The sequence below is a fragment of the Armigeres subalbatus genome, chromosome 2 (genome assembly GCF_024139115.2).
Source record: "Armigeres subalbatus isolate Guangzhou_Male chromosome 2, GZ_Asu_2, whole genome shotgun sequence".
Classification (NCBI taxonomy): Eukaryota; Metazoa; Arthropoda; class Insecta; order Diptera; family Culicidae; genus Armigeres; species Armigeres subalbatus.
This window is the reverse complement of record NC_085140.1, coordinates 310,595,216-310,622,491: the sequence shown is the minus strand read 5'-3', so window position 1 is coordinate 310,622,491 and position 27,276 is coordinate 310,595,216. Positions and strand designations below refer to the sequence as shown.

At 43.3% G+C, this 27,276-nt stretch overlaps 1 protein-coding gene across 1 annotated transcript in view; it reads right to left on the bottom strand.

Annotated features, from left to right (window-relative positions):
* Positions 1–27,276, bottom strand: part of LOC134212578 (uncharacterized) — an 896,490-nt gene that overhangs the window by 63,036 nt on the left and 806,178 nt on the right. The window contains exon 21 of the mRNA XM_062690564.1: positions 136–527. Coding sequence (XP_062546548.1) covers positions 136–527 — 392 coding nt within the window. The remainder of the gene's footprint in view (positions 1–135; positions 528–27,276) is intronic.

The following is a 27,276-nucleotide window of genomic DNA, read 5'->3' as shown; positions in this document are numbered from 1 at the left end:
CTCAACATGTAATAAAATGCTTTTAATAGCGAAAGGCCATCAGCGGTCCCGTCACCGTCTGCCGTTCCACCACGACAGAGCTCCATCACGAATTCACGTCCGTACATGTGGATGAAGATAATCGTTGCCACCTACCTTCTCAGAATTGAAGTGTTGTGTTTATCGTGCTTCTTGGCGAGGTACAAAAGTTTCTTCATAAGTGTCAGAAACAGCAGTAGAAATAATATCACAAATAGCGACTCGATGACGATGAACAGGATGAAACCGAAGGAATCTGTCGTGTGCCACCAGTGGTCCGGTGTTTCGAACATGACACTGTAGACTAGAGGCGTCGATGTGGCGCACAGGGTCGGAAGGAACCAACTGAGCCCAATGCTTCCGGTGATTCCGGTGGCCAGGCTACTGGTGGCTGCGGTCAACTTCCGAGGGCCGAGCTCCGTCGTGACCAGCACCGTAATGGCAACCAGTGTTGACGAGCTGAGCAGTAGGAATGCGGTGAGCAGGGCTATCACAACGCTGAACCACTCCTGTAACGATGTGTAAGAAAGATAAATAAAGGATAATGAGGAGGAGTGAAGTAGCTATGGGGAATCAGATTGTAAAGTTAACGAACCACTCGTGTGCCACTCAGGATAATTAGATGAGGATGAATTGCGAGCTTGGAGAGATGAGTTGATTAAAGTAGATGAGCTGATACCGCGTTAATCGCTTATGATCAAAGTGGAAACAATTATTGATAGTGGGTGTACCCACTCTATTTATCGGGAGTATTTTGCGCTGGATTTGAACAATTTCGAATTATCGTCTCACCTAAAAAATAATTTTTGATTTATCAACCAACTAAAAAATAAACAGAAGAAACGAAGAAACATTCATCATCTGCTCTCCTGTTTTAAGTATTAACAAACATAAAATAGCATCAAAATTACTTCGTGCTCCTAAATACAAATATGCCTGTCATAGCAATCTTTTTGCAGGAAGAAGAAGATAAATCAAATGTCATACGATGATAGATGGTTTTCAATTAGAACATTAAATCATACCTGCTTATCAAGATGTGCAATCGATTGGAACATAATCATATCAAATCCGAGCAAAAGTTCCTAGAAATAATGTAGAGCTCTGGAGAGGGCGGAATATTTTGTGGCAGACCACAATAATTTAAATTTTCTATTCATCTTAATGGTTCTTAGATTTAGCGGCCTTATCAGATCCCCATCATTCTTGTGGTTGAAATAAATTCTCTGGACCTTCCTATCTGCCAACTCTAGAGAGATCTTAATGTGGTTGATTGTGGATGATCAGTCCTATCATAAATTTGTTTCAATTTACCCAGGATGCGTGAGCTCGGATTGATGATGAAGTGATGGAGAATGTTTCATAGACAACAAGGTAATAACAAATGTGAAAAGTATCATCCGCTGGAAAACCTTGCGGCAGCATTATCTGCCACATCTATTTAGTGAGGAAGTTTATTTATAATTTAAAAATCACTTTGATAAAGAAATAAAAAAAAAATGCCACTCCTTTTTTTATATTGCATTGTACGCTACTTTGTCTGTCTGAATTGTACGCACTTTAGAATGTCTTTATATTCCAACTGCAACTTGGCTTGCTTTTCAACTTAGTATTATCTTGGCATTTCCTCAGTTTTTGATTGAAATCCTTTCTATGCCCGCCATTGCATGAATATTTATTTATTTTGCGCTAACTCACTCAGGAGAAAATCACCCAAGCAAGAACTGCCACTTATGAGTTGCAATGACCTCCGCATAATTATATAGAGGCCACCGAAGCTCACCCACGGCATGTTTGTTACCAGGGCGAGCATAGTGTCCACAGCGTCACATTAGTCCATACTGTAGCTATTGGTCGTTCAATTAACCACCAAATCTGCAGCTTGAACATGATCTGTTGAGCTACTGTGTTCAACGTATTCAAAATACTCACGACGCGACACATCTTATCTATGAGGATATTTGGAATCGAATCCACAAGGAGCATGGCGTTTCTCTCAATTTTGAATCGCGGTGCTCCCACCAGCAGACTGTGCAAATCTAAATCAATGCAAAAACTTTCTTAAACAACCATGTTCAGAAAACACTTGTGTAAGGTGAAAATGAATCTGACCATGTTTCATATTGATGCTATTATCCTATTGACCAGACACATCCGGAATTAGTCTATAGGTTCAACGACTTTTGACCGCGGTGTTTCATGCGCGTTGCCAATTGAGTACGAAGTAGAAAAACTATACTATTCGAAGGGCTGTTTACAAGGTGAACCCAAAAGCCTCATCGACCCTCTGCCTTTTTAGATTTTGATGAAGGAATCTGCAGTTGAGCTTCATGCTCTCGTTAAGGACCAAATACAGACCAATTTACAGCCTTTGTGGACACTTTACTACAAGGTAGGTACTAATACCATCCACTCTGTGGTGATATGGATCCTCCGGGTGATCCCCTATGACGTTCTTCAGTTTCGTGAGGACCGTTGGAGTCCGTCTCCGAGGTGGCATTCTTATTAGTATTGTGAATGTCTATCTTTCTTGTGAAACACCTTCCGCCATCAAACAAAAGGTGAGTGACATCATCAGTGAGACCCCATCTCCTTTTCTTCTTTTGGGAGATATGAACGCCCACCACTCGACCTGAAGAGGTACAAAGTCGGACCCCTGTGGTGTAGCCCTACTCGAAGTTTCCGAGGAAGCGCATCTAGTTCCCCTAAATGGTGGTTCACCCACATTTTTTATGGCCATTCGGCCACCGCCATCGAAATGACCACCATCAGCCGGCCCCTCCTTCCCATGTTAAATTGGGAGGTTGCTTTCGACCTATGGAAGCAACTATTTTCCAATTCAGGTCACTTCACCACTTCCAAGAGGCCACAATGTCGTTCTGATGCCGCCGGCTGGGAGTCCTTTGATGGCAGCATTCGACGCACTTTAGAGCAAACTACCAACCCCGGTTAAGCTTCCCGACTTCTCCAAGATCGTCCTCGATGCCACGACGATAAGACCAGTTCTTGGCCAGGCCCAGGACGAAAAACGCAGTGCTGTTAATGCCAGAAAGAAATCCCCTTCGAGGGCTCAGGAGGCTTTTACCTGGGCACTCGAGAAAGGTAAGTGCATTGGATAACTACAAACAAAAACACTATGAGTGCCGAACGGTCATCCAAGACGCCAAAATAAGGACTTGCTTAGCCCAATCCACCACCGAACTATGGAGGAAAGTCAATGCGCTAAGTGGCAAGCGTAAATCTTCCCCCATCTACATCTACATCGATTCGTAAGACCGTACTATTTCCGATCCGCCGGATGTGGCCAATACACTCGGGGAGAATTTAGCATCACTCGCATCAGGTTCATCATCGTCGCAACGCTTTTCAAAGATTCATAGTCATTAGGGATCTGACGCTGCAGAACTTTCGAGTCCCACCGGACTTGCTAGGTTCCCCAATAAACCAGCCCTTCTTGTTCGCCGAGCAAGAAGTAAGGGGAAGTCTACTGGTCTGGATGGAATAGAGTATCCGATGCTGAAAAATCTTCCCCTACTGTCAAAATAGTATTCTGGTAAACCAAGCCTGGACTAATCAAACTTTTCTCGATGAGTGACGGCTCAGCCACGTTATTCTAAGATCTAAAACAGTATCTTCTCCCGCGATGCCGCTGATTACTGGTATATCTCGCTGACATCCTGTGTATCAAAGATCGTCGAGAGGTTAGTCAAGCGTAGGTTGCATGTAAAGCTTGAATCTGACGGAGAACTTGGTGTCCGCCAACACGTTTTTCTCCCGGACGTATTTTGCTGGATTAGGCCTCCCAACAACATCTACATCTTCGTCTACGCGGACGATATCTTGCTTGTGGTAGTGGGAGAAACTCCGTGGCGAACGCGTATCCGAACCCAAGCAGCGGTTAGTACAGTTCATCGGTGGACGGAAATTCGTCAAGGTCCTTGGAGTCTCCATCGACCGAGGACTGACCTTCCTCCCTTATTTCTAAGCGGTCGAAGTCGGCTGCAGATCAAGGTTCAACTTTATCAAGACCGTATAGGACGAACAACAGAGCCACTCAGTGTCGTATCGACCAAGTGCTGATTGACAGCAGACTGTTGAACGGACTGGAACTGACTTGTGTAGCACGTCGTGAGCTTGTCAACATACTCTCCCCAGTCTTTAACCAATACTTCCGCATAGCTTCCGGACTTCTTCTTTCCACACCCGCTAAAGCTGTCTGCAACGAAGCAGGTGTCCTCCCATTTTGCCATCGTGTGCCCGAAAGCTGCCGCATACGCTTCCACCAGACATGGAAACCATAGGAACCTTCTCCTTGTTCAAGGGGATCAGATTATACACACGAAGGCCGGCGTCTGTCATCCCTCGGTGGCAAGGGTCCACTGGCATGGAGCGAGGAGCTGGCACTCCACCACAGCCAACATAAACAGTTCCATTGCGAAGTCCGAAGACCACCCGAAACACCCATGGATTCAGGCCATCCTCGCTTGCGAACAACAGTCGACAACCTTCGCCTGGATTTCCGGACACTGTGGGGTGCCTGGGAACGACACTGCGGACATTCTGGCTGGAGTCGGTCACCAAGGCCTCACAACATCGGTTCCCTCGGCCGACGTTAGAGCCTGGATTAAAAAGGTCGTCACCCAGCCCCAGGATATGGAAATCAATGAGCTGCTTCCAGAACTAAGAAATTGCGGAAGGTCAAAGGATCCACAGCACTCTGGAACGACATGACAAGTCTCAAGGGCCAGCAAGTCATCTCACGCCACCGCACCGGCCACACCCGATTCTTACATAATTTCGACGGTGTGTTCTGTCGATGTCCAAAGCATGACGTTCCTCTCTCCCACTACGAGATACCTTAGCTGACGATACCGCTATCCTATCTGTCCTCATCTGCTTCTTCAAAGATGGAGGATTATACTATAAGATATAGATCCAGCTTGGACCTCTTGGGCACCCCAACCCGAGTATAAATCACAGTCACGGAGGAGTGCGAGCCTTCCTGGTCTTTCCAGTCCTGTAAGTCCTCAGTGACCAGGCTACCCGTGCACCCCAACTCGGATGGTATGTCTTCTGCTCGTCAACTATAATCTCAACAAGGTCAGCAGGTGGGGGGAGTTTATATCTCCGCATCTTCCCCAACATTGTCTCCTCTTCTTGATATCAACCGGCTAAGTCCTGTGTAGCAGGAATACGAAAACTGTCGCTTTCAGAGTGAGCCTCGCTTTCTGCTATTTTTTCTCTCTGAAAAGTTTCCCCTTTCGGTTGGTTTTATGGATCGATGTTATGCGTTAAGGTTCCCGAGCAGCACAATTAGGGAAAAAATGGTTGCAGCAACTTTATTGTGACTAAATTTGGTCACATTTTAGTTGCAGTAACCTATGTGGAACATGTGTGCTGCTAGGGTTGTGTTTCTTATCTGGCTGCAGTGATTGAACTCCGGAGAACAGCGCAACTCAACCAGAGTCTAAACTCTTGGACATCCGTACAGCCACAGTTGGCTACCCGGCCAAAGTTTATCGATGGAGACTCATACCGCGGAAGACAACTTCTCCCTACTGTGATTGATGTCCTTCGATTGTCCTGTTCTGTCTACCGGCTTATTTTTATAAACCAACCAAGTGTTTAGATACAATTTTCTTCGTTAATTATTATGTATAGTATTCTCTGCTTGCCGATGGTTTGTAGGTTGGACCTGAAGACGCTGTTTTTAGACCCCACCCTTGCCTGCTACTCCTTTAGCGCTGGAAATATCATGACATGTGAAGAATTGATGTCGGTCAAAATTCACAGAAAGAAAGAAACAAAAATTTACCAACCTGCTGTCTGTCTGACTCGATCCAATAATCTGCCGAGGCTGATAAGAGTTTTTGGCTGGCAAAGAGCACTATATTCTGACATGCCCGAGTTTTTTCAATAACGTTCATGATTTATTTCTAACGCGTTCGGTTGATCCTAAGGATCCTAACCAATAAGGAGCAGCAGTAACCAGGGCCCACGATACTGAAGACCAGTTACAACACCCTACAAGCAACGGATGGACGTTATGCAGCCAGCTCTGGAATTCACCGGCTCTGCTACGCGTAAACTCCTTATGTCGCAATTGTCTAAAACCAGGACACTTAGCGAAGGAATGCTAAGAAGACGACATCACACACAACTATGCTCTAAGTCGGGGAAGAAGCACGCTCAAAACGAGACACTATTCCTAGGCAAGATAGTCATGACGCAGTAAGTAGGTTAAATATCTTCTCAGATCAAAGATGTTTTTTTCTAAAACAGAAGTCGCTAGTGCGGCTCAGCAAATCTCGCCTTAGGTACTGCTGGCGACTGCTATCGTCGTTGAAGAAGATAACAACAGGAATGAATCGGCTTCCAGCACGGACTCTAGTAGACTCGAAGAACAATTTTCTATCAGAACGGTTGAGTCAGCGAGTACGGGTAACGTGAAACAAAGTGGATATGGTCTTTTAGTTTCTTGGATCGCACAAGCAGCGTCAAGAGTGAAGCCGTAGAGATAACGTTTGAGGTTGAGGCAATCCCAAGCGTTGATGGAAACCCAGCTCGAAACTCTCCTGTGAAAACTCCCGAACTGACCTGCTGCCAACAAAAGATGCAGTGGCGTAGCCACGGGGGTGGTTTTGGACATAACCCCCCTCCCCAGAGACAAAATCTTTAGAAGAAATTTTTTTAGACCAATTTTCTGGCTACGCCACTGATGAATTCATGCTCAATGTTTCTCAGATGGATTCGGAGCAAACAAACAATTAAGCGAAATGTACTTTCGAAAATTGCATCTTCATGGTTGGTTGGTTTGGCGCAACAATTACTACGACAAAGCTGTTCATGCAACAGTTGTGAACGTTGTCAGATACTAACGGAAAGCATCTGTATTGGGACCAGTCATTATCGTTAACGGTAGATGAGGATGGAATTCAAGGAGGAATTACTAGTTCTTAGCTCAATATGACTGACAAGATGACAAGTTTCTCGGAAACATCTACCAAAGCTTACGGCAATTGGGCTTATCTTGGATCCCTGAATTTAAATGGGGAAACTATGGTTCGTCTGCTCTTCTCGAAGTCCCTAGTGGTAGCGATTAAGATTTTAACGGTACCAAATCTGGAACTTAGTGAAGCACTCTTAGTCACTCAACTGTTTAAAATACTAAGAGAAGCATGGGCGTAGCCAGGATTTCGAGAAGGGGGGGGGGCAACTTTTTTGGTCTTCTAAATCGTAGTTTTATAGTAGTTTTATACAAACACATGAATATTAACACATGAAACCAAATCCAAACTAAATCGAAACAATAATGATTAAAACAATAATGGATTTAAAAATGCGTGATTTATTGCTCATCAGATATTTTTAAATAAAGTGAGAAAAATATTAACGAACTTAGTATTCAGAAAGAATACAAAATCGGCTATAACAATTATTAAAAAAATCCTGCATTCTTCCATAAGTCTTGTCTTATGCATTCTTCCATAAGTTTAAGAAAACTAGAACCATACATCTTTCTAAACTTCTCTAAACTTTCTCCAGGAATTCCTTCGACAATTGCTTCTGGCATTATATCCGAAATTCTATCAGGGATTCTTTAGGAATGCCTCCAGCAACTTATTCGGCAGTGTCTTCAGGAATTCCACCATAAATTTTGCCGGGAATTGATCCGAAAATTCCACCATTATTTACTCCAAGAAAATCTTCACGAACTTCTTTATAAGTTCTGCAGAATTCCATGCAATAATTTCGTGTTGTTTCCCATGATTTTTAAGAATAAGAATATTCCGTGGAAATTCCGCAGAATTGCCAGTAAACATTCCTGAGAATTTCACGAAAAATCTTCGAATTTCTTGTGTAAATTCCATACAATTTTCCGTGAATTGTTTCGAATAATTTCTTGTGAAAATTTCAAAGAATTTCTCCAGGAATTCCATCGGAAATTTATACAGAAATTATACCGAAAATGAAATCAACAATGGAATTTTCGGAGGAATTCCTAGATTAACCTTCTGTCTGTGCTCAAAAAAACTTACGTTGTCTGTGCTCTGGGGTCAAATTGACCCCAAATTGAAATTGCTATAACTTTTTTAATGTTAGGCCAATTTTTGATTTTTAGGGCTGTTTCGAAAGATAATTTAATCATCTTTCAGGTCGTTACCAAAGATTGACTATAGGTGGGCGGGTACATCGCGGGGAGGGGTTTTAGTGTACAAGGGTACAAAAACAGTGATTTTTCATGATTATTTTACTTATATCCGAAAATCCTACCCATTTTGAACTGCAACTTTTTTTAAAAAGGCTATGCAGGAAGGCATGTGCTTTGGCATGAAGCGTTGATAAGTTTGAACTCGGTCGCCAGGTTGTGGTATATTTGAATTCATTATTTTAGACTACTCAAGATATTCCGATATATAGAATTCTCCTCAGTGTAAATATTCTTATCGCACAAATTAAAAAATGGGAAGAAGTGCTCATTATATTGAGCACTGCTTTGTAGTGCTAGACATCCTGAACAATGTTGCCGAATACAACTTGGGTGTAGGTATGAGGGATGTCAAGCTAAAGCAATATTTCATATATGCAAGTATATTGCAAGTACACTAGCGCCGCCTATTTGTAAATTTCCTTATTATTTATTCCCTCACATGACAGTCTATTCCCACCAGACGAACTTTGTTACAGACGTCATCTTTACAAATTTCAAAATTGTGCGATAAGAATATTTACAATGAGAAAATTCCATATATCGGAGTTACTTGAGTAGTCTAAAATAATGAATTCAAATATACCGCCACCTAGCGACCAAGCGCTAAACTAATCAATGACTCATGTCAAAGCAGACGCCTTCCTGCATAACCTTTTTGAAAAGGTGCAGTTCAAAATGGGTAGGATTCTCAGATATAATAAAATAAGCATGAAAAATCACTGTTTTTGTACCCTTTTCTACGAAAACCCCTCCCCGCGATGTACCCGCCTACCTATAGTCAATCTTTAGTAACGACCTGAAAGATGATTAAAATATCTTTCGAAACAGCCCCAAAAATCAAAAATTGGCCTAACATTAAAATAGTTATAGCAATTTCAATTTGGGGTCAATTTGACCCCAGAGCACAGACAACGTAAGTTTTTTGAAAAAAATACACTGTAGCGCATATTTTCAAGATTTTTCGAGCGAATTTGCACCTAGGAGACAGATCTCGGCGAGTTTTACCAAACTACCAAAAATTAGGAGAATCGGTTGAAAACTAAAAAAATGGCAGCCACTCAAAGTGGCCTGGGGTCATATTGACCCCAGAGCACAGACAAAAGGTTAATTCGCAATGAAATCCTGAAAGAACTCCGGTGGAAACTTTAATATTTCCACTGGGAGATCCTCTAGGAGTTTCTCCGAAAGTTCCTCCTGGAATTCTTCCAGGAGTTCCACCGGCATTTCCAATTTCTCTAGGATTTCCTTCGAGAATTATTTCGGTAGTTCTATCGGCAGTTCCTCTGAAAATTCTTCCGGGAATTTCGGCAGAATTGGAATATATTTAGGCTTCTTCAGGAATTTATATAGATTTCCCACCAGAAGCTCCTCTGAGAATTTCTCTGCGAGCTCCTCAGGGAATTCTCCGGGAGGTCCTCTGATGATTCTGATGGTCCAGCTACAACCCCCAACAAAGGTTTCAGCTAGACGAGATTTGTCTGTAAGATGAATTCTCTTGTTTCCGAGAATGCTTCTGGTAGTTTCCCCAGGGTTCCTTTGAAAATTCTCCCAGGAGTTTCTTCAGAAATTCTTCCAGAAAATTCCTTCGAGAGTTCCTCCGGGAATTCCACCAGCAATTCATCCGGGAGTTTCTCCGGAAATTCCTCCGGGAGTTCCACCAGAAGCTATTCCAGGAAATTATTCAGGCTTTTTTCAGAAAATCATTTAGGCTTTCCTCAGAAACTAAGCTGGAAATTCCTCCAGAAGTTCTTCCGATAGTTTCTCTGGGAGCTCATCCGGGAGGTCCTCTAGGAATTCTTCTAGTAGTTCCTCCTGAAATTACTCCGGGAGTTCTTACGGGAGCTCCTCCGGCAGTTCCTTCGGGAATTCCTCCGGGAGATCCACCTGCAGTTTCTACGAGAATCCCTCCGGGAGTTTCACCGGCAGTTTCTTCGGGTGTTTCTCTGAAAATGAACTCCCGGAGGAACTTCCAGAGTAATTTCCGGAGGAACTCCCGGGGGATTTTCTATAGGAATTTCCGGAGAAATTATCAGAGGAACTGCCGGTGGAACTTCTGGAGGAAATTATTGAAGGAAGGAAGAATTTCCGGAGGAAATCCTGGAGGAACTGTTGTAAGAATTCTAGGATGAACTCCCAAAGGAACGTCCGTAAGAATCCCAGGAGGAACTCCTGGAAGAATTCTTAAAAGAACCTCCCGGAGGAATTCCAGTAAGAACTCCCAGAGAAATTCTCCGAGGAACTTCTGGAGGAATTTGTAGAAAGAAGCCTGTGGAAAGAAGCTTGTGGAAGAAAGCCTGATTGAATTCCCGAAGGAACTACTGGTGGAACTTTAGAGGAACATCCGGTGGAATACCCTAGAGGAAGAGAAAAAATATTTCTGAAGGAACTTCCGAAATCCCATTTCCCGTGAAATTCCTGCCAAATATCGTCCAGGAATTCCCTATAAAGTTCCTGGAGGTATTACCGGAGAATTTCTTGGAAAAACTCCTGGAAGAACTCCCGGAGGAACTCCCACAAGCACTTCCGGAGGAATTCCCACATGGAAGTCCTGAAATAATTCTTAGAGAAGTTCCTAAAGGAATTTCCGAAAAAATGTCTGAAGGAATTCCCAGAAAAATACCAAGAGGAATTAATGCAGAAATTCCCAGATGAAATCCTGAAAGTATTCCCAGATGAATTGCCGAAGAAAATCCCTGCGGATTGTTCCGAAGAAATTTCTGGAAGAACTCTTGGCAGATATCCGAGTAAACTCCGAGTGAAGTCCAAAAGGAATTCTAGTACACTTCCGCGGAAAATCTCCCGGGAAAATTCCTGAAGGAATTCCTAGAGAAGTACCTGAAGAAACTCCCGAAAAAATACCTGTAAGAATTTCTGGGGAAATACTTGGACGAGTTCCAGGAGAAATTCATGAAGATATTTCTAGAGGATTCCTTTAAGGATATTCTGAAGTAATTGCGAAAAGAATTCCAGATTGGAATGCTAGATGATTTCGCTTTTGAATGTTTGGAGGTATTCCCGGAAAATTTCCTGAAAGTAATCCCGGAGGAATTAAAGGAAGAGTTCCGAGAGGAATGCCCGGAGAAGTTCCTAGAAGAATTTCCGAAGGAATTTCTTATAGTTTTACAAGTGAAATTATGGAGCTAAATCGAAGGATTTCCGTCATATATTTTTGAAGAAACTTTTGGTAGAATTTTGGGAAGAAATTCCGTATGTATTCTTGACGGAACTCTCGAATGCATGCCTAAAGGAAATGCCGGATTCTTCCTGAAGAGAGAATAGCCGAAGAAATATCTAGAAGTTAATCTTGGAGAGAAGAAAAGAAATCTTCAAGGAATTTCCTCGAGAATTTCCTAAAAAAAAAATTAGTGGGGAATTACAATTACATGAGAAGGATTTTTTATAATAAAAGACAGGATCACCATCTTCGACCAGAGGTCGCACAGACTGAACACTAAACATCTAGCATGAGACAACGGACAGGACATTTACACAACACCTAATGGACCAGTGGGGAACTTTTCGCTTTACGAAAAGTTTTCTCCTTACCTGGGCAGGAATCGAACCCAGACTCCAAAGCACATGCGTCTAGACGATTGACGTCGCTAACCGCACGGCCACGAAGCCCACAACGAACGAACGATTTTCAGAGGAATTTGTGGATAACTTTCCGGAGGAATTCAGAAGTTCCCAGGGGAGCTTCTAGAAGGATTTCAAGGAGAATTCTTGAGTCCGAAATGTTTCGAGTTGTTTTGAACTTTCATATATTATGGATCCTGGATGCCCTAATAAGTTTTGGGAATCTTTTGAATTTCAACCACCTATTTCTGTATATGATTGGATCGTAAAGTGCACATGTTTGAGGGAATTCATTTCAGTACCCGTTCAATCTTTCCACAATTTAGGGGGGCGACGGCCCCCCTGCCCTCCATTGGCTACGCCCTTGAAGAGAAGCGCTTTTATTCCTCTGGATGCATATTTTTGTACCGATTCTACGTGCGTAATCTGTTGGGTTGGATGAATTCCAATGACGGAATGTATTTGTCGCAAATAGAGTTTTGAAAATTCATATCATCGTGGATAATTCTCGATGGCAACATGTTCTTGGAACTCAAAACTCGGCCAATCCTATTTCTAGAGGTATAATTATGAAGCCACTGCGTTTCTGCACTTTATTTTTGCCAAAATTTCAAGCTTGGGACTTAATCAGGTCAACCATGTGAAAAATCAAAAGAACTGACATTTCGACCTATTGCTAACTAACATTTATGATGACTTTAGTGTGAACGAATCACTCATACCATTATGGAGAAATGAAGTGTTTCACACGGCAATCGAATACTCTTTGTTTTTACACGATGTTTCCCCACCTAATGACTATCAAATTGAGGAAGTTCTGGATTATCAAGCAGCTAATTACGAGAACATTAGAAATAAATTAAACATAATTGATTGGCAAACAACTTTGAGGAATCAAGATAATATCGAAAATGCTGCTAATTTATTCTACAGTAAATTGTTCAAAATAATAAAAGAAGAAGTTCCAGTTAAAAGACGTAGACGCTCTTTTTCTACAAAAGAACCAATTTGGTTCAATAGGCAAATAAAGAACTTAAAAATCGAAAGCAAAAAGCGCATAGAAATCACAAAAAAATTAATAATTCAAGTAGTATGGAAAATTATTTGAACATTTGCGATCAACTTAATACGGGTATGCACACAGCATTTGATGAGTATAATGCAAAAACTGAAGCGGAAATTAAATCTTGTCCCAAAATATTTTTCCAATATGTAAACACCAAACTAAAGACTGACAATTTCCCCTCAATAATGTACATAGACAGCAAAGTGGGTACTAATTCTGATGAGATTTGCAATTTGTTTGCTGAGTATTTCCGTGAAATTTACTCTGAACACTCAGAGGAGGACCGTGACCGCGCGTTTTTTGATTTCTATCCTGAGTTCTCAAACGATATAAGCGTCGACCAAATTAATGTTCTTGACATCTTGGACGCGTTAAAACAATTGGACGTAACAAAGAGTACCGGTCCAGATGGTGTTCCCCCCGTATTTTTGAAAACTATGGCAGCTGAGCTCACTGCTCCTTTGTTTTGGCTTTTCAATATGTCATTAAAATCTGGAGAATTTCCTAAACCGTGGAAAACTTCCTTTCTGGTGCCGATTTTCAAGTCTGACAAAAAATCCGACATCCACAATTACCGCGGAATCGCTCTTCTCTCCACCATTCCAAAATTACTCGAAGCAATTGTCAATGAGAAAATATTCAACCAAATAAAAAATAGGATCACTACAAGCCAGCACGGATTCTTTAAAGGTCGGTCGACAGCTACGAACTTACTGGAATTTGTGAATTATTCTCTTGAAGCCATGGACAGAGGAAATCACGTTGAAGTTTTATATACGGATTTTAGTCAAGCGTTCGATAGAGTTGATATACCAATGCTTCTCTTTAAACTGCAAAAAATGGGAATCCAGCCTGGACTCTGTAAATGGCTTGAAGCATATCTGACCAGTCGCAATTAAATAGTTAGGTTCAAAGGAAAGCAATCTGTAGCTATTCATACCACATCGGGAGTCCCGCAAGGCTCTCATTTAGGTTCGCTATTGTTTATTTTGTTTGTAAACGACTTGTCCTTCATTCTAAAACATCTAAAAGTATTGATTTACGCTGACGATATGAAACTTTTTATTGAGATCAAAGACGCTGAAGACATGAACACATTCAAACACGAGATCCAGATATTTCATAACTGGTGTATAAAAAGTTTGTTACAGCTCAATATAAAGAAATGCAACTTAATTACTATAAGCAGAAAACGAAATATTCCAAATATGACAATCACTTTAGGTAGCCAAAAGGTAACAAGATGTGATAGAGTTAGGGATCTTGGCATAATTATAGACTCTAAGCTAACGTTCATTGACCATTATAATACTATTATAAACAAAGCTAATAATATGTTAGGATTAAAAAGGTTTGGCTACAACTTCCACGATCCATACACTATAAAAACATTATATATTGCTTATGTCAGATCGATACTTGAATATTGCAGCATAGTTTGGTCACCTTACACAGTCACGCATGGCACAAGAATTGAGTCGGTACAAAAGCAATTTTTATTATATGCACTACGCAAGTTGGGGTGGACTCAACTTAAACTCCCGTCTTATAAAGCACGATGCATGCTAATTAGTATACAAACATTGAAGGAGCGACGGGAATATGCGATGCTATCTTTCATTAATGATGTTATCTCGAACACGGTCGACTCAGATGCAATATTATCCAAATTAAATTTTTATATCCCACAAAGACCTTTGCGAAGTCGAACTTTATTTGCCTGTAGTAATCATCGTACAAACTATGCGAAATTCGGACCCATAAATCAAATGATGGCTGCTTATAATAAGCATTGCAATGTTATTGATTTCACTACATCTAAGACTAAATTGAAACAATACTTGCGTACTCAGTAAATGCTTGGTGTGTATAATTTTCATATCGGATAAAAGTGTTTAGTAATTTTAACTAACGGAGAACTTTATTATTAGATTAAATCTGTATCAAACGGTCTACAAACATGATTGACGACAATAAACAAACAAACAAACAAACAAACTTTATATGGGGCTCCATACAAGTGGAATGGCTTTATAATTCTTTCCAACTGAAACATGCATACACATAGCAATCATTAATTAATGTTCTTCATCGAATCGCTAGAAAATGAGGTTATGATCCCCAAACACGATCATTTTGTATAAAAAATAAAACAGCGATGGGTTTATAATTATTGCCAGGGATATATCAACTAGACGCGCGGCTACAAAGCAAGACCATGCTGAGGGTGGCTGGGTTCGATTCCCGGTGCCGGTCTATACAATTTTCGGATTGGAAATTATCTCGACTTCTCTGGGCATAAAAGTATCATCGTGTTAGCCTCATGATATACAAATGCAAAAATGGTAACTTGGCTTAGAAACCTCGCAGTTAATAACTGTGGAAGTGCTTAATGAACACTAAGCTGCGAGGCGGCTCTGTTCCGGGTGGGGGGATGTAATGCCAATAAGAAGAAGAAGATATCAACTAGAAGCCAGGAGCAATGGATGCCTGACTGTACCTCAAGTAGCGTCCTGATTTAAATTCAAATTAAATCGACAGTTTCAATATTGGTCTTAAAATTAGTTTAGTAATTTATTGTCTCGATGTTTGGCGTACCGCGTACCGCGTACCGTTTGAGTGAACCATATTTTGGTTATACGAATATTGAAAGGATTAATCTAAAAATTCTTACATTCTGGCAATCGGCCTGAGTTTAGTTCATAAAGCAAGTGGTGAATTCTACAGGTGTGTTGAAAGAATATATCTTCAATTCGTGTCGCAAAACAATTGACCTGCCCGCTATCTCAGAGGCAATTGCGTGACAAACTTCTCATCCCGACGTAATAAATGTCATTCCAATTGCGCGCCAATACGTCTTGGGCTGGAATAATTACTTCCTTTGCCCTTGGCTTGGCATCGAAGTGGACCTTCGGTCGGATATTCCTTTACGTAAATGTTTCCGATTTGCCAGATGATAAATGGAGGGGTTGTGAAAGACCATGAATGCTATTCGCAGTTGATTGATGGAGACACTAGGTGGAATGAATCACACATATCTTTGGGGCAAGATGAAAGCGTGACATCATCCAACAATCAGTATCTACACATATTCAGTGTAGATTGAGAGAGAAGCGAAATTGATCGACTAGACGAGTAGGTTCATGGATGCGTGCTTCGAACTTAAATAAGATGTACTATGTTATGTTCGAAATAATGCAAAGGAAAAAAGAAAAGGTTTTTGATGAATTTAAAAACATGTTTAACCATTGTTTCCAACGTTTTTGTTTAAATTTTAGACGAGTATTTACCATTTCAAAAAAAATATAAAGATTAAATCAGCCAAATTGACTAGTTGAAACTCGATTGTAACCTTAGCGTTGATGATCGCTAGAATATGGTATATCCACGTAGATTATGCTAATTGGTGATATATGTTCATGTACTTACTACAAATTATGTTTTGTTCAACGCACACTGCTGTTAGCAAAATGCTTACCCTGCCCGCCGCTCACCTACGTTGGAAATGTGACCAGAGCAAACCCAAGACCCAACTCAATTTCAAACGACAGCATCCGAGCAAACCGTCAGCCACTTGGCTCATGGTCTGAAGATGAAAGGAGAAATTGGCTTCTATCGCAGTTTGTCGGGATTGTTTTGATTGGCCGGAACGGAACGACATTGGCGGCGGCATGGTGGTTCCCACGCTTTGCCGCTCACTACCCACTCATGCCATTCATTGTAGACGATCTGGCGGTTCTTATGATGACTATCCGACTTTCATGCCCGACGATGATGGCGCATCGACGACGATAGGCCGAGAGAGGATATTGGCATTTATTAAGCAATTTGCACCTCTCCGGTCCTTTGCGGGATGCTCGCGATGATAGTGGAAGTGGTGCTTGACTGGGAGTGATAATTTCATTTGTCGACGGAAGTAGGTTGGGAAGTCTTTTTCGGTTTGACTTGGTTAATTGGACTTGCGGAATTATGGCAAATACTTGGCAACATTCAAATGGAAACTGGTTTAGAAGTCATTATCATTTAAATAGATTTAAACTCAATTTTTACGATAGTTCTTTTAAAGACCGTTCATAGCATATCACTTCTGCCTTCTAGATCATTGAAATAGCGATTTTTCAATTTACCGATGTTTTCTAGTGGCTTTCTTTGTTTTCTGGTGAAAAGAACAATGAAAGAACTAGAAATCGAGCCATGGTTTCTCAAGTTTCTCAATTCTCGCGAGAAATGGATTTTCTTATTTTACCCAAGGTAACAATTAACCCGGGGCAGCAGGGACTATGTCCAAGGGCTTGACGATCCCTCCCCAGGCCATCTGCGAGTTGTGGCGCCTGCCTAGGATGTGGTGGGGTTTGACAGTGGGCCCTGTTAAACCTCTATAAAAAGCTGCATGTATCCGCAAGTAGGCTCCACCAAAGCGACCGTGTGCCGCTCAAAGCGCACAAGCCCAAGTCCTGGTGTTAGGTGGGACGCTAAACAGCCCTGACACGACGGCCCTCCGGCGAGACAGGAGGTTTGCGCAGGCCCAATAAGCCACCTGGAAAACCAATCATTACGAACAATATAAGAGATAATGCGACTCGATATAATCGCCAAAGACCTAGGCGACGAATAAAGGATCACGATTGGAAGCTTGGAACATGGAACTGCAAGTCGCTAGGTTTCGCAGGTTGCGACAGGATGATCTACGATGAATTACATCCCCGCAACTTCGAAAGTGTGGAAAAGCGGGCATCGGTCGGCTACCTTCTACCAAAGCTGTGGCACCACCAACGAGCTGGGAACCGGCTTCATAGTGCTGGGAAAGATGCGCCAACGCGTGATTGGGTGGCAGCCAATCAACGCAAGGATGTGCAAGCTGAGGATTAAAGGCCGTTTCTTCAACTATAGCATCATCAACGTGCACTGCCCACACGAAGGGAGATCCGACGACGAGAAAGAAGCGTTCTATGCGCAGCTGGAGCAGACATACGATGGATGCCCACTGCGGGACGTCAAAATCGTCATCGGTGACATGAAGGCTCAGGTAGGAAGGGAGGAAATGTATAGACCGGTCATCGGACCGGATAGTCTGCATACCGTATCGAACGACAACGGCCAACGATGCATAAACTTCGCAGCCTCCCGCGGAATGGTAGTCCAAAGCACCTTCTTTCCCCGCAAAAATATCCACAAGGCCACATGGAGATCACCTAACCAAGAAACGGAAAACCAAATCGACAACGTTCTAATCGACGGTAAATTCTTCTCCGACATCACGAACGTCCGCACTTACCGCAGTGCGAATATTGAATCCGACCACTACCTCGTTGCAGTATGCCTGCGCTCAAAACTCTCGACGGTGTACAACACGCGTCGAAGTCGGACGCCGCGGCTTAATATTGGGCGGCTACAAGACGGTAGACTAGCCCAAGAATACGCGCAGCAGCTGGAAGTGGCACTCCCAACGGAAGAGCAGCTAGGCGCAGCGTCTCTTGAAGATGGCTGGAGAGATATTCGATCCGCCATTAGTAGCACCGCAACCGCTGCACTTGGCACGGTGCCCCCGGATCAGAGAAACGACTGGTATGACGGCGAATGGGAGCAGTTAGTTGAAGAGAAGAATGTAGCATGGGCGAGATTGTTGCAACACCGCACGAGGGCGAACGAGGCACGATATAAACAGGCGCGGAACAGACAAAACTCGATTTTCCGGAGGAAAAAGCGTCAGGAGGAAGATCGAGACCGTGAAGAGACGGAGCAACTGTACCACACTAATAATGAGAAGTTGATCCGTTCACGTAAGGGCCACGTGCCACAGCCTGATATGTGTTGAAACTATATTTGACCCCGGGAGTCCTGCTACGTCCCAGAAGGGGATGTGCCTAAGCCCCAAGCTGCTGGTCTAGAGCCAACGGCAGCTTCCGGGGTGGGCACTCAAGGCCTCTTTTCTCCCGGGTCCCAGGGCGTTGTTTGGAAGGGAGAGTTTTCGGTGGGGTGGTCCTAATAAAAAATATTGATTTACCTTTTACACTTTTTATTCGGTGACTACGGGTGACGGTGAACGTTCGTACACTTCGCTGGCGCGATACCAGCGGGAAGGTGCCAATGGCGGGCGGCCAACGAACGCACAGCTGAGCGGAGGTCGGGCGGTGGCCTGTCGAAAGCCGCCGACGGCGGGGACGTAGAAGCGGCGACGGTGGTGCGCCGAGAAGTTGGTTTGGTTGAATGGTTGAATGGTGGCGGGATGACGCTCGACTGGTGGCCTGTCGAGGAGCTGCGATAGCAAAGAATAGCTTCAATCGAGGATGACGAGCTTTGCACTGATGCACAGTGGGGCCAGTCGAAGGTCGCAGGCGGCGTAGAATAGCTTCCAGGAAGCAGACGGTGGCGTGGGACCTAACGACGGGGTCGATGAAGAATCCACGTGCGACCGACTTAGGTGAGGTTGCCGTAGTGCAACGCGGCGGTGGGGTGGCGTTCCGCCACGGGCTTGACATCGGCCCCAGGGCAGCCGATCGTTGGCCTACGGCCAGCGAAGGCGAGGAAGGGCTTGGATGGCGGCTCGTTAGCAGCCGGTTGGTGGTGGATCTCGAGAGGCGATGGTGTACTAAGGCTTGGACGGAATGTGTTGGCGGGAGTCGATAAACGGCGACTTCAAAAGTGTCCTTGCCATGTAACGAATTTCCACTTCGCGGTACAGGTGACCGTACACTCAAACGGATTACGGTTGCAATTCAACCAGATTTCCCAGATATATGCACGAGGAATCGAGGTTACTTTTCACCGAAACACGACCGCACCATCGTTCGATCACACACTTAAAAAACTCCTGTCGCTTCTTTCCACCGAGCGGAATCTCCCAGCCCCACTCGGTGCTCACTCTCGCTGCATCCGCCCACATAGCCACCCATTTCGCATTTATTCTTCCTCGTCACCCGTTATCATTTTTCGTTGGTAACCGTCGTCACCGCAGCCAAACGAGCGAATTTTGAATTGCCCGTTGGTTCCTAGCTGTACAAAATTAAACCCTACAACCCCACACAAATTAACAAACTAGTTACCGTTCGGTAACAGTGTAAGGACATAAACGGGAACCTTCTTACCAACGAGCGTGAGGTGAACCAAAGGTGGCGGCAGCACTACGAAAAGCACTTGAATGGCGATGTGGCAGACGAAGATGGCGGTATGGTGATGGACCTGAGGGAACGCGCGCAGGACATAATTCTACCGGCCCCGGATCTCCAGAAAATCCAGGAGGAGATTGGCCGGCTGAAGAACAACAAAGCCCCTGGGGTTGACCAACTACCAGGAGAGCTATTTAAACACGGTGATGAGACACTGGCTAGAGCGCTGCACTGGGTCATTACCAAGATTTGGGAGGAGAAAGTTTTGCCGCAGGAGTGGATGGAAGGTGTCGTGTGTCCCATCTACAAAAAGGGCGATAAGCTGGATTGTAGAAACTACCGCGCAATCACATTGCTGAACGCCGCCTGCAAGGTACTCTCCCAAATTTTATGCCGTCGACTAGCACCAATTGCAAGGGAGTTCGTGGGGCAGTACCAGGCGGGTTTTATGGGCGAACGCTCCACCACGGACCAGGTGTTCGCCATTCGCCAAGTACTGCAGAAGTGCCGCGAATACAACGTGCCCACACATCATCTATTCATCGACTTCAAAGCCGCATATGATACAATCGATCGGGACCAGCTATGGCAGCTAATGCACGAAAACGGATTTCCGGATAAACGGTTGTTAAAAGCGACGATGGATCGGGTGATGTGCGTAGTTCGAGTTTCAGGGGCATTCTCGAGTCGCTTCGAAACCCGCAGAGGGTTACGGCAAGGTGATGGTCTTTCGTGTCTGCTATTCAACATCGCTTTGGAAGGAGTAATACGAAGAGCAGGGATTAACACGAGTGGTACAATTTTCAATAAGTCCGTCCAGCTATTTGGCTTCGCCGACGACATAGATATTATGGCACGTAACTTTGAGAAGATGGAGGAAGCCTACATCAGACTGAAAAGGGAAGCCAAGCGGATGGGACCAGTCATCAACACGTCGAAGACGAAGTACATGATAGGAAGAGGTTCAAGAGAAGAAAATGTGAGCCACCCACCGCGAGTTGGCATCGGTGGTGACGAAATCGAGGTGGTAGAAGAATTTGTGTACTTGGGCTCACTGGTGACTGCCGAAAATGACACCAGCAGAGAAATTCGGAGACGCATAGTGGCTGGAAATCGTGCATACTTTGGACTCCGCAAGACGCTCCGATCGAATAGAGTTCGCCGCCGTACCAAACTGACAATCTATAAAACGCTCATTAGACCGGTAGTCCTCTACGGACACGAGACCTGGACGATGCTCGTGGAGGACCAACGCGCACTTGGAGTTTTCGAAAGGAAAGTGCTGCGTACCATCTATGGTGGGGTGCAGATGGCGGACGGTACGTGGAAGAGGCGAATGAACCACGAGTTGCATCAGCTGTTGGGAGAACCATCCTTCGTTCACACCGCGAGAATTGGACGACTGCGGTGGGCCGGGCACATAGCCAGAATGTCGGACAATAACCCGGTGAAAATGGTTCTCGACAACGATCCGACGGGCACAAGAAGGCGAGGTGCGCAGCGGGCAAGGTGGATCGATCAGGTGGAAGATGACTTGCGGACCCTCCGTAGACTGCGTGGCTGGCGACGTGTAGCCATGGACCGAGCCGAATGGAGAAGACTCTTATATACCGCACAGGCCACTTCGGCCTTAGCCTGAATAAATAAATAATAACAGTTAACCCGCCAACAATTTCGGTCAAAATTGATGACTGGTCAATTCCAAGTGGGATCGAATTGGCGGATCCTGCCTTTTTTGAGTCTGGGCATCGTGCTCGGGATTGAGTCGTTCTTCGACTTCTTTGAGACAGGCAGACGGATTTCATTAGGAGAACAGCTACCAACACTCAACGACTCGGTACTTGAATGGGTCGTTTGTGGAGGCACGTCAATTGCTTCCAATTCTTTACAACTAAGCTGCAATATTTCAACCTCCGAAGGTCTGGACTTGCTTTTGGAGCGGTTTTGGCAATGTGAGGAACTTGGTTCGAAAAGGTATATTCTATGGAGGAGCGATGCTGTGAGGAGCTATACCAGCACACAGTTCATCGTGAGCAGGACGGTCGGTACACCGTTACACTGCCAAAGAACGAAGATATTCGTCCGAGCTTGGGCGAATCTTGGGCCATCGCCAACCGACGGCTTCAGGGAACAGAGTGCAGATTGGCACGAGATTCCAATTTAAGAGAACAATACATCGCATTCATGAATGAATATCTCGCCATGGGTCACATGAGGAAAATTGACCAGACTACTCAGGCAACGGCCCAACGATACTATTTGCCGCATCATCCGGTGGTTAAAGAGGCATCAACCACCACCAAGGTACGAGTAGTGTTTGAAGCAGTAAAAGCCTACGTCGCTCTCTTCATTTGCATGTGTACCAAGGCGGTGCACCTGGAGTGGGTCACAGATTTCTCCACTGAACGTTTTCTCCAAGCTCTACGTCGGTTTGTGTCAAGGAGAGGAAAATGCAGCGATATTTATTCCGGCAACGGCACCAACTTTGTAGGAGCCAGAAATAAGTTGCAGACATAAGACTTGAAACCGTTGACTTCCTCGCATTTCCTTGTTGGAACGTCACTTCAAGCAATACCCGAGCCCAATCTTGAAGACATTCCTCTCAATCGACTTGATAAATACCAGCTTATGCAACGAAAGCTCCAAGACTTCTGGCGCCGATGGCGCCGGGAATATTTATCCCAACTTCAAGCAAGAACCAAGCGTTGGAAACCACCAGTTCCGGTGGAAATAGGAAGATTGGTCGTGATTCAAGACGACAATGTCACTCCGATGCGGTGGAGTATGGGGCGAATACAATCCCTTCATCCTGGCAACGACAATGTAGTTGGAGTAGTTACCGTGAAGACGTCGTCCGGCATGTTTACTCGTCCAGTAGGAATACTATGCATAGGCACCAGCAACTGGATAGGTAACCGATAGAGGCGATAGAGAGTGAGTCCCTCGCTCTCCGATCAGCATTTATCGACCCTTTACAAGCCGAACCTTGACCTCGACTGAAGGATGCTCGATCGACAGCTGGATTTAGTTCCCCGACGAGAACACTGGGCAACGAGCCCATACGCAGTTTTTTAACAAAAAGGGGTGCCGACAACCGACTGCATTTGGGTGCCGACAATTGAATTTAGCATCCATTTTGAAAAAAAAAATTGATTGCGTAATTCGGTGACATTCAATATTGTATCACAAATTAGGAATCATCCACTTTATAATGAAATTAACTTTTTGATCAATTTACACCACTGTAAAACACTAATCAAATTATAAAAAAAACTTTTGGGTGGGTTTTCACTTGTCTTAAAAATATTTAGTTATAGTAAAACGAAACAGAAGCGACTGTTTGGTTTGGTACTGGGCACAAAAGCATCGTATTGATATTACCCAAACATGATACTTGTCAGAAGATTCGTAACTGTCTTCTGTCATAAGTTATGTCGGAGTGCCGACAACCAACCAGTGCCGGTAGCCGACCATCTTCCCCTACTATTAATTAAACGCGCTAAGAACACGATTTTAGCCACTGTGCACTGGTTGGAGGAATGTCTCCGAGTCGTGACGGTGAGGCGCGTTCTCCAAAACGCCACCATATGGGCTACGCATCTGGCGTTTGGTGGAGGGGCAGGGAGTCGCAGGACCATCCGCTTGTAAGGAGAACGTGTAGCCAACTACGGTAGTTAGATAGATATAGGGTAACGATACCAATAGTGGATAGAGGTTACTTTATCTTTCATTTAGTGCGTTGTGAAAAACTTGTGTAAAAAGAGTGTAGTGAAATTGAGTTGTAGTGTAATGTAGTGAAGTGCTGTGAAAAAGTTGTAGTGTAGTGAAAAAGCTATTAGATTTTCCTTCATCGTACTGATAAGGTAGGTAATGGTGCAAATACATTAATCGCAAAGGTTGTTTCAAGTGAATTACCAGCCAGAAATACCTGATTACGACTTAAATTGCATCGGATCGTAATGTACACTTTTTTTCTATCTCGTCATGTGATGATAAGTTCGTTGATTTGAATTATCATTCGCTAGTATTTAAGGAATACGGATTTGATATGACGAGAATTAGCGCCATGAACGAATTAGTGCATGACCCTACATTAGATAGAACTTTCTCTAAAATAAAAATGATTCTTCTGCAACACGATTAATATGTGCCATTAATTTGTTACTGCCACGGATAACAAAAAATGAAATTAGATTTTTGTGTAGATTTTTTGAAAACTTCTATAGGGTAAGACATCCAGAAATCACCCTCACCCCAGTTTTCACCCACCAATTTTAAAATCTTCATTTTTTGAAAACTAGTTGTTGGAAACAGTTGAAGTTCAAGTATTATTATAATTGTTTGATAATTGTATGGAAAAATTTGAACTTCAACTGTTTACAACAACCAGAGCCGTAGCGTGGACTCCCGGCGCCCTTGGAGAAATCTCTTTAGGGCGCCCCTCTCGTATTAAGGAAAAATGTGCAATATTTCACAATCCAATAACATTTTGAATCTCACCTTAAAGTTTTATAAATTTCTATTAACGAGATTTTCTTCACTATGTTTGCTCATCTTGTAGAACAATAAGATTAAAAAGTTTAGTGGATTGAAGATGTTTCATATAATAAGCAATATATTAGGCGGTATGTCCCTGGAAAGTTTTTAAATTTTGTGACCTTTTACACTAATTTGCAAAATATGGTAAGAACTTGGTAGACTCGTGGACAATTCTGGATCCTCGTATGAAATCTGTTGGAACATCCAGGCTGCAAGATCATTAAAATTGTTGAAAGTTATTTACTTACAGATCATAGTGTCCTAACGGCTGTTTCTTGCTCTTAGTGGAAGGAACTGACGTACTTGCAAATACATATACATCAAAATCATGACAAATCATATACTAATGTCCAATGGTTGGAACAAGAAAATCCAACTCTGAAGTGGATCGATCGATGATCGAAATCGCTATCGGATTTAAGAACAAAAAATGGATGGATATGGATGTTGGGCCAATAACATCCAACTTTGAAGTAGTCCGAATCGTCATCGGAAGCAGGAGGGCCAGGAAGTGAGGAAATGAGGCTATGAATGCTTTGATAGCACATGCCTTGGCACATGTTGTATGTATTGCGGATAAATTTTGCTAATCTATGAGAGCTTTGATAAATGATAACCAAAGTAGTAATTTCATTATATTTATTGAACAGCTACTCAGTCTTGCAATTATTACAATGAGTTTTTTTTATTTACCCGATGTTTCGACACGGGGATTGTGTCTTTTTCAAGGAGGAAATATTTTTGTTGTTTGTCCCTTGAAAAAGACACAATCTCCGTGTTGAAACGTCGGGTAAATAAAAAAAACTCATTGTAATAATTGCAAGACTAAGCAGCCGTTCAATAAATATAATTCAAACGCACAGTCGATCCATAATCAGTAGTCATTTAATCAAGGCACATTATCACTGCTTATCGTAATGCCGCCAGGTCAAATGCGTCCATGATGATATATTTTCGGACTAAATGAAGTTTTTCTGAATGAAATGAGAGTTGTCTTAAATCTACACCATCCTTACCTTTACCTCATCCCGATATAAGTCATTAGCGCAAAAGGTCTTTTACAATTTTGGTGGCAGTTTGTGTCCGAAAATGGCAACAATCCGATCTACAATTTTCAAATAACTTTTTGAATAAGTACAAGTATAAGTATTCTAGACTTTTTCTTGGCCCCTTGTAGACAGTTCCAAAAGGCTCAGAGAAACCGAAAGGGCAGTCAAAGTTAAGACCAAATCATTCGACTTGTTTATTTGAGATAGAAGAAAGATTAGATTTCTTCTAATTTCTCCGCCATAGACCTTTAGACTTTATGGTCAGCTTGTTATTATTTTGCCATATAACGAATAAAATTGTTCTGTTTCCCATACCGTGAGGGCTGGCGCCCTTGGTGGGGCCAACCCGGCCAACCCCACGCTACGGCGCTGACAACAACTTGTTTTCGTGAAATGAAGATTTCAAAATTGGTGGGCGAAAACAGGGGCGAGGGTGATTTCCGGGTGTCTTACCCTATAAACAAGCATTCAATGTTATTCCACAGCGCTACTCTAACCAAATATTTGCATTCCAACTCTTAAAATACAGCCACAGTGCAATTCAATATCCATTTCCCTTCGCTTATGAATAGTGTAAGAAGTATCTACCGTTTCTGCACGCTAACAACCCGTCCAAAAATCTCCGCTTTTCCCATGCTCAGCCACCCGACCATAGGGTAACCAAAATTCACACAGGGAATTGCCCCACCCGGTACCATTTGGGCCGCCGTGCGCCGAAAACAGAAATAAAGTGGAAAATCTTCACGTCTTTGCGCGTGGCTCCTGCGAGACCAGAAGGCCGGGCGAGGAAAATGGAAAATCAATTTTCAGCGCACGTTTTTGCAAGCGTACTTTTGCGTCTTTCAGCGGTATTCGAAAAAGCTTTAAGTTTTAATCTTATTTACACGCCTCGGGTCAACCATGTGCGAAGTTGTGGCGAGAGTGGAACGTTTTTTTTCTTGGGTCGGTGGTTGGCAGAAAAAGAGTTCGTCCGTTCTGAATGGTTGATTTCCACAAGAGCATCGACCTTCATTTCGTCGGAGGACCGCACAATCCCCAGTCCAATCAAGGTTTTCGTGTTTTTGTTTAAAGAGATGCGAGGCTGTTGGAATACTTGAGCTTGAACTGTCTGGTCAGGGTGGAATGTTGAAAGGCTTTGCGTTTCTAATTTTCAGACTTAATATAATCAGAGATTAGAAGTGGGTGCATGATGCTTTTTTACAAATGACCGAAGTTAGCCATTGTGGAGTTGAAGATAAGATGTTTTTGTGTTGTTTTCAATTCTAGGCTTGTTCGGAAGGGTCATTACGAAAAGTGGATTGCGGATGTACGTAATGATACTAAATTTCCTCCGCAGAAAAGAATATTAAATAAAACGCTATGGTGGCACGGAAAACTTTAATCTGGTCAAGATTTCTCAAATTTATTGGATATTCATGTTCCTAGCAAGATGCAAGGATTTTTATTCGGTGTAACACAAGTCTTAATCTAACAATAAATTGGCGACAAGCATGCTCATGAATTTGTGAAAACCCTTTTTTTGAGTGCGATTTCCAGATAAATCCAACAAAGAACCGTAATTACAGGCAGACGATGCTTGGGTCGCCAGGAAATAACTGACGGACGATGCTGCGTGAGCTTTTGAAAATTACGGTCAGAGTACCTAATGCCAGACAAATGACCCAGTCGTGCATGGCGTGACGAGCATACTGCTGTCGGCAGCCAGTTTCA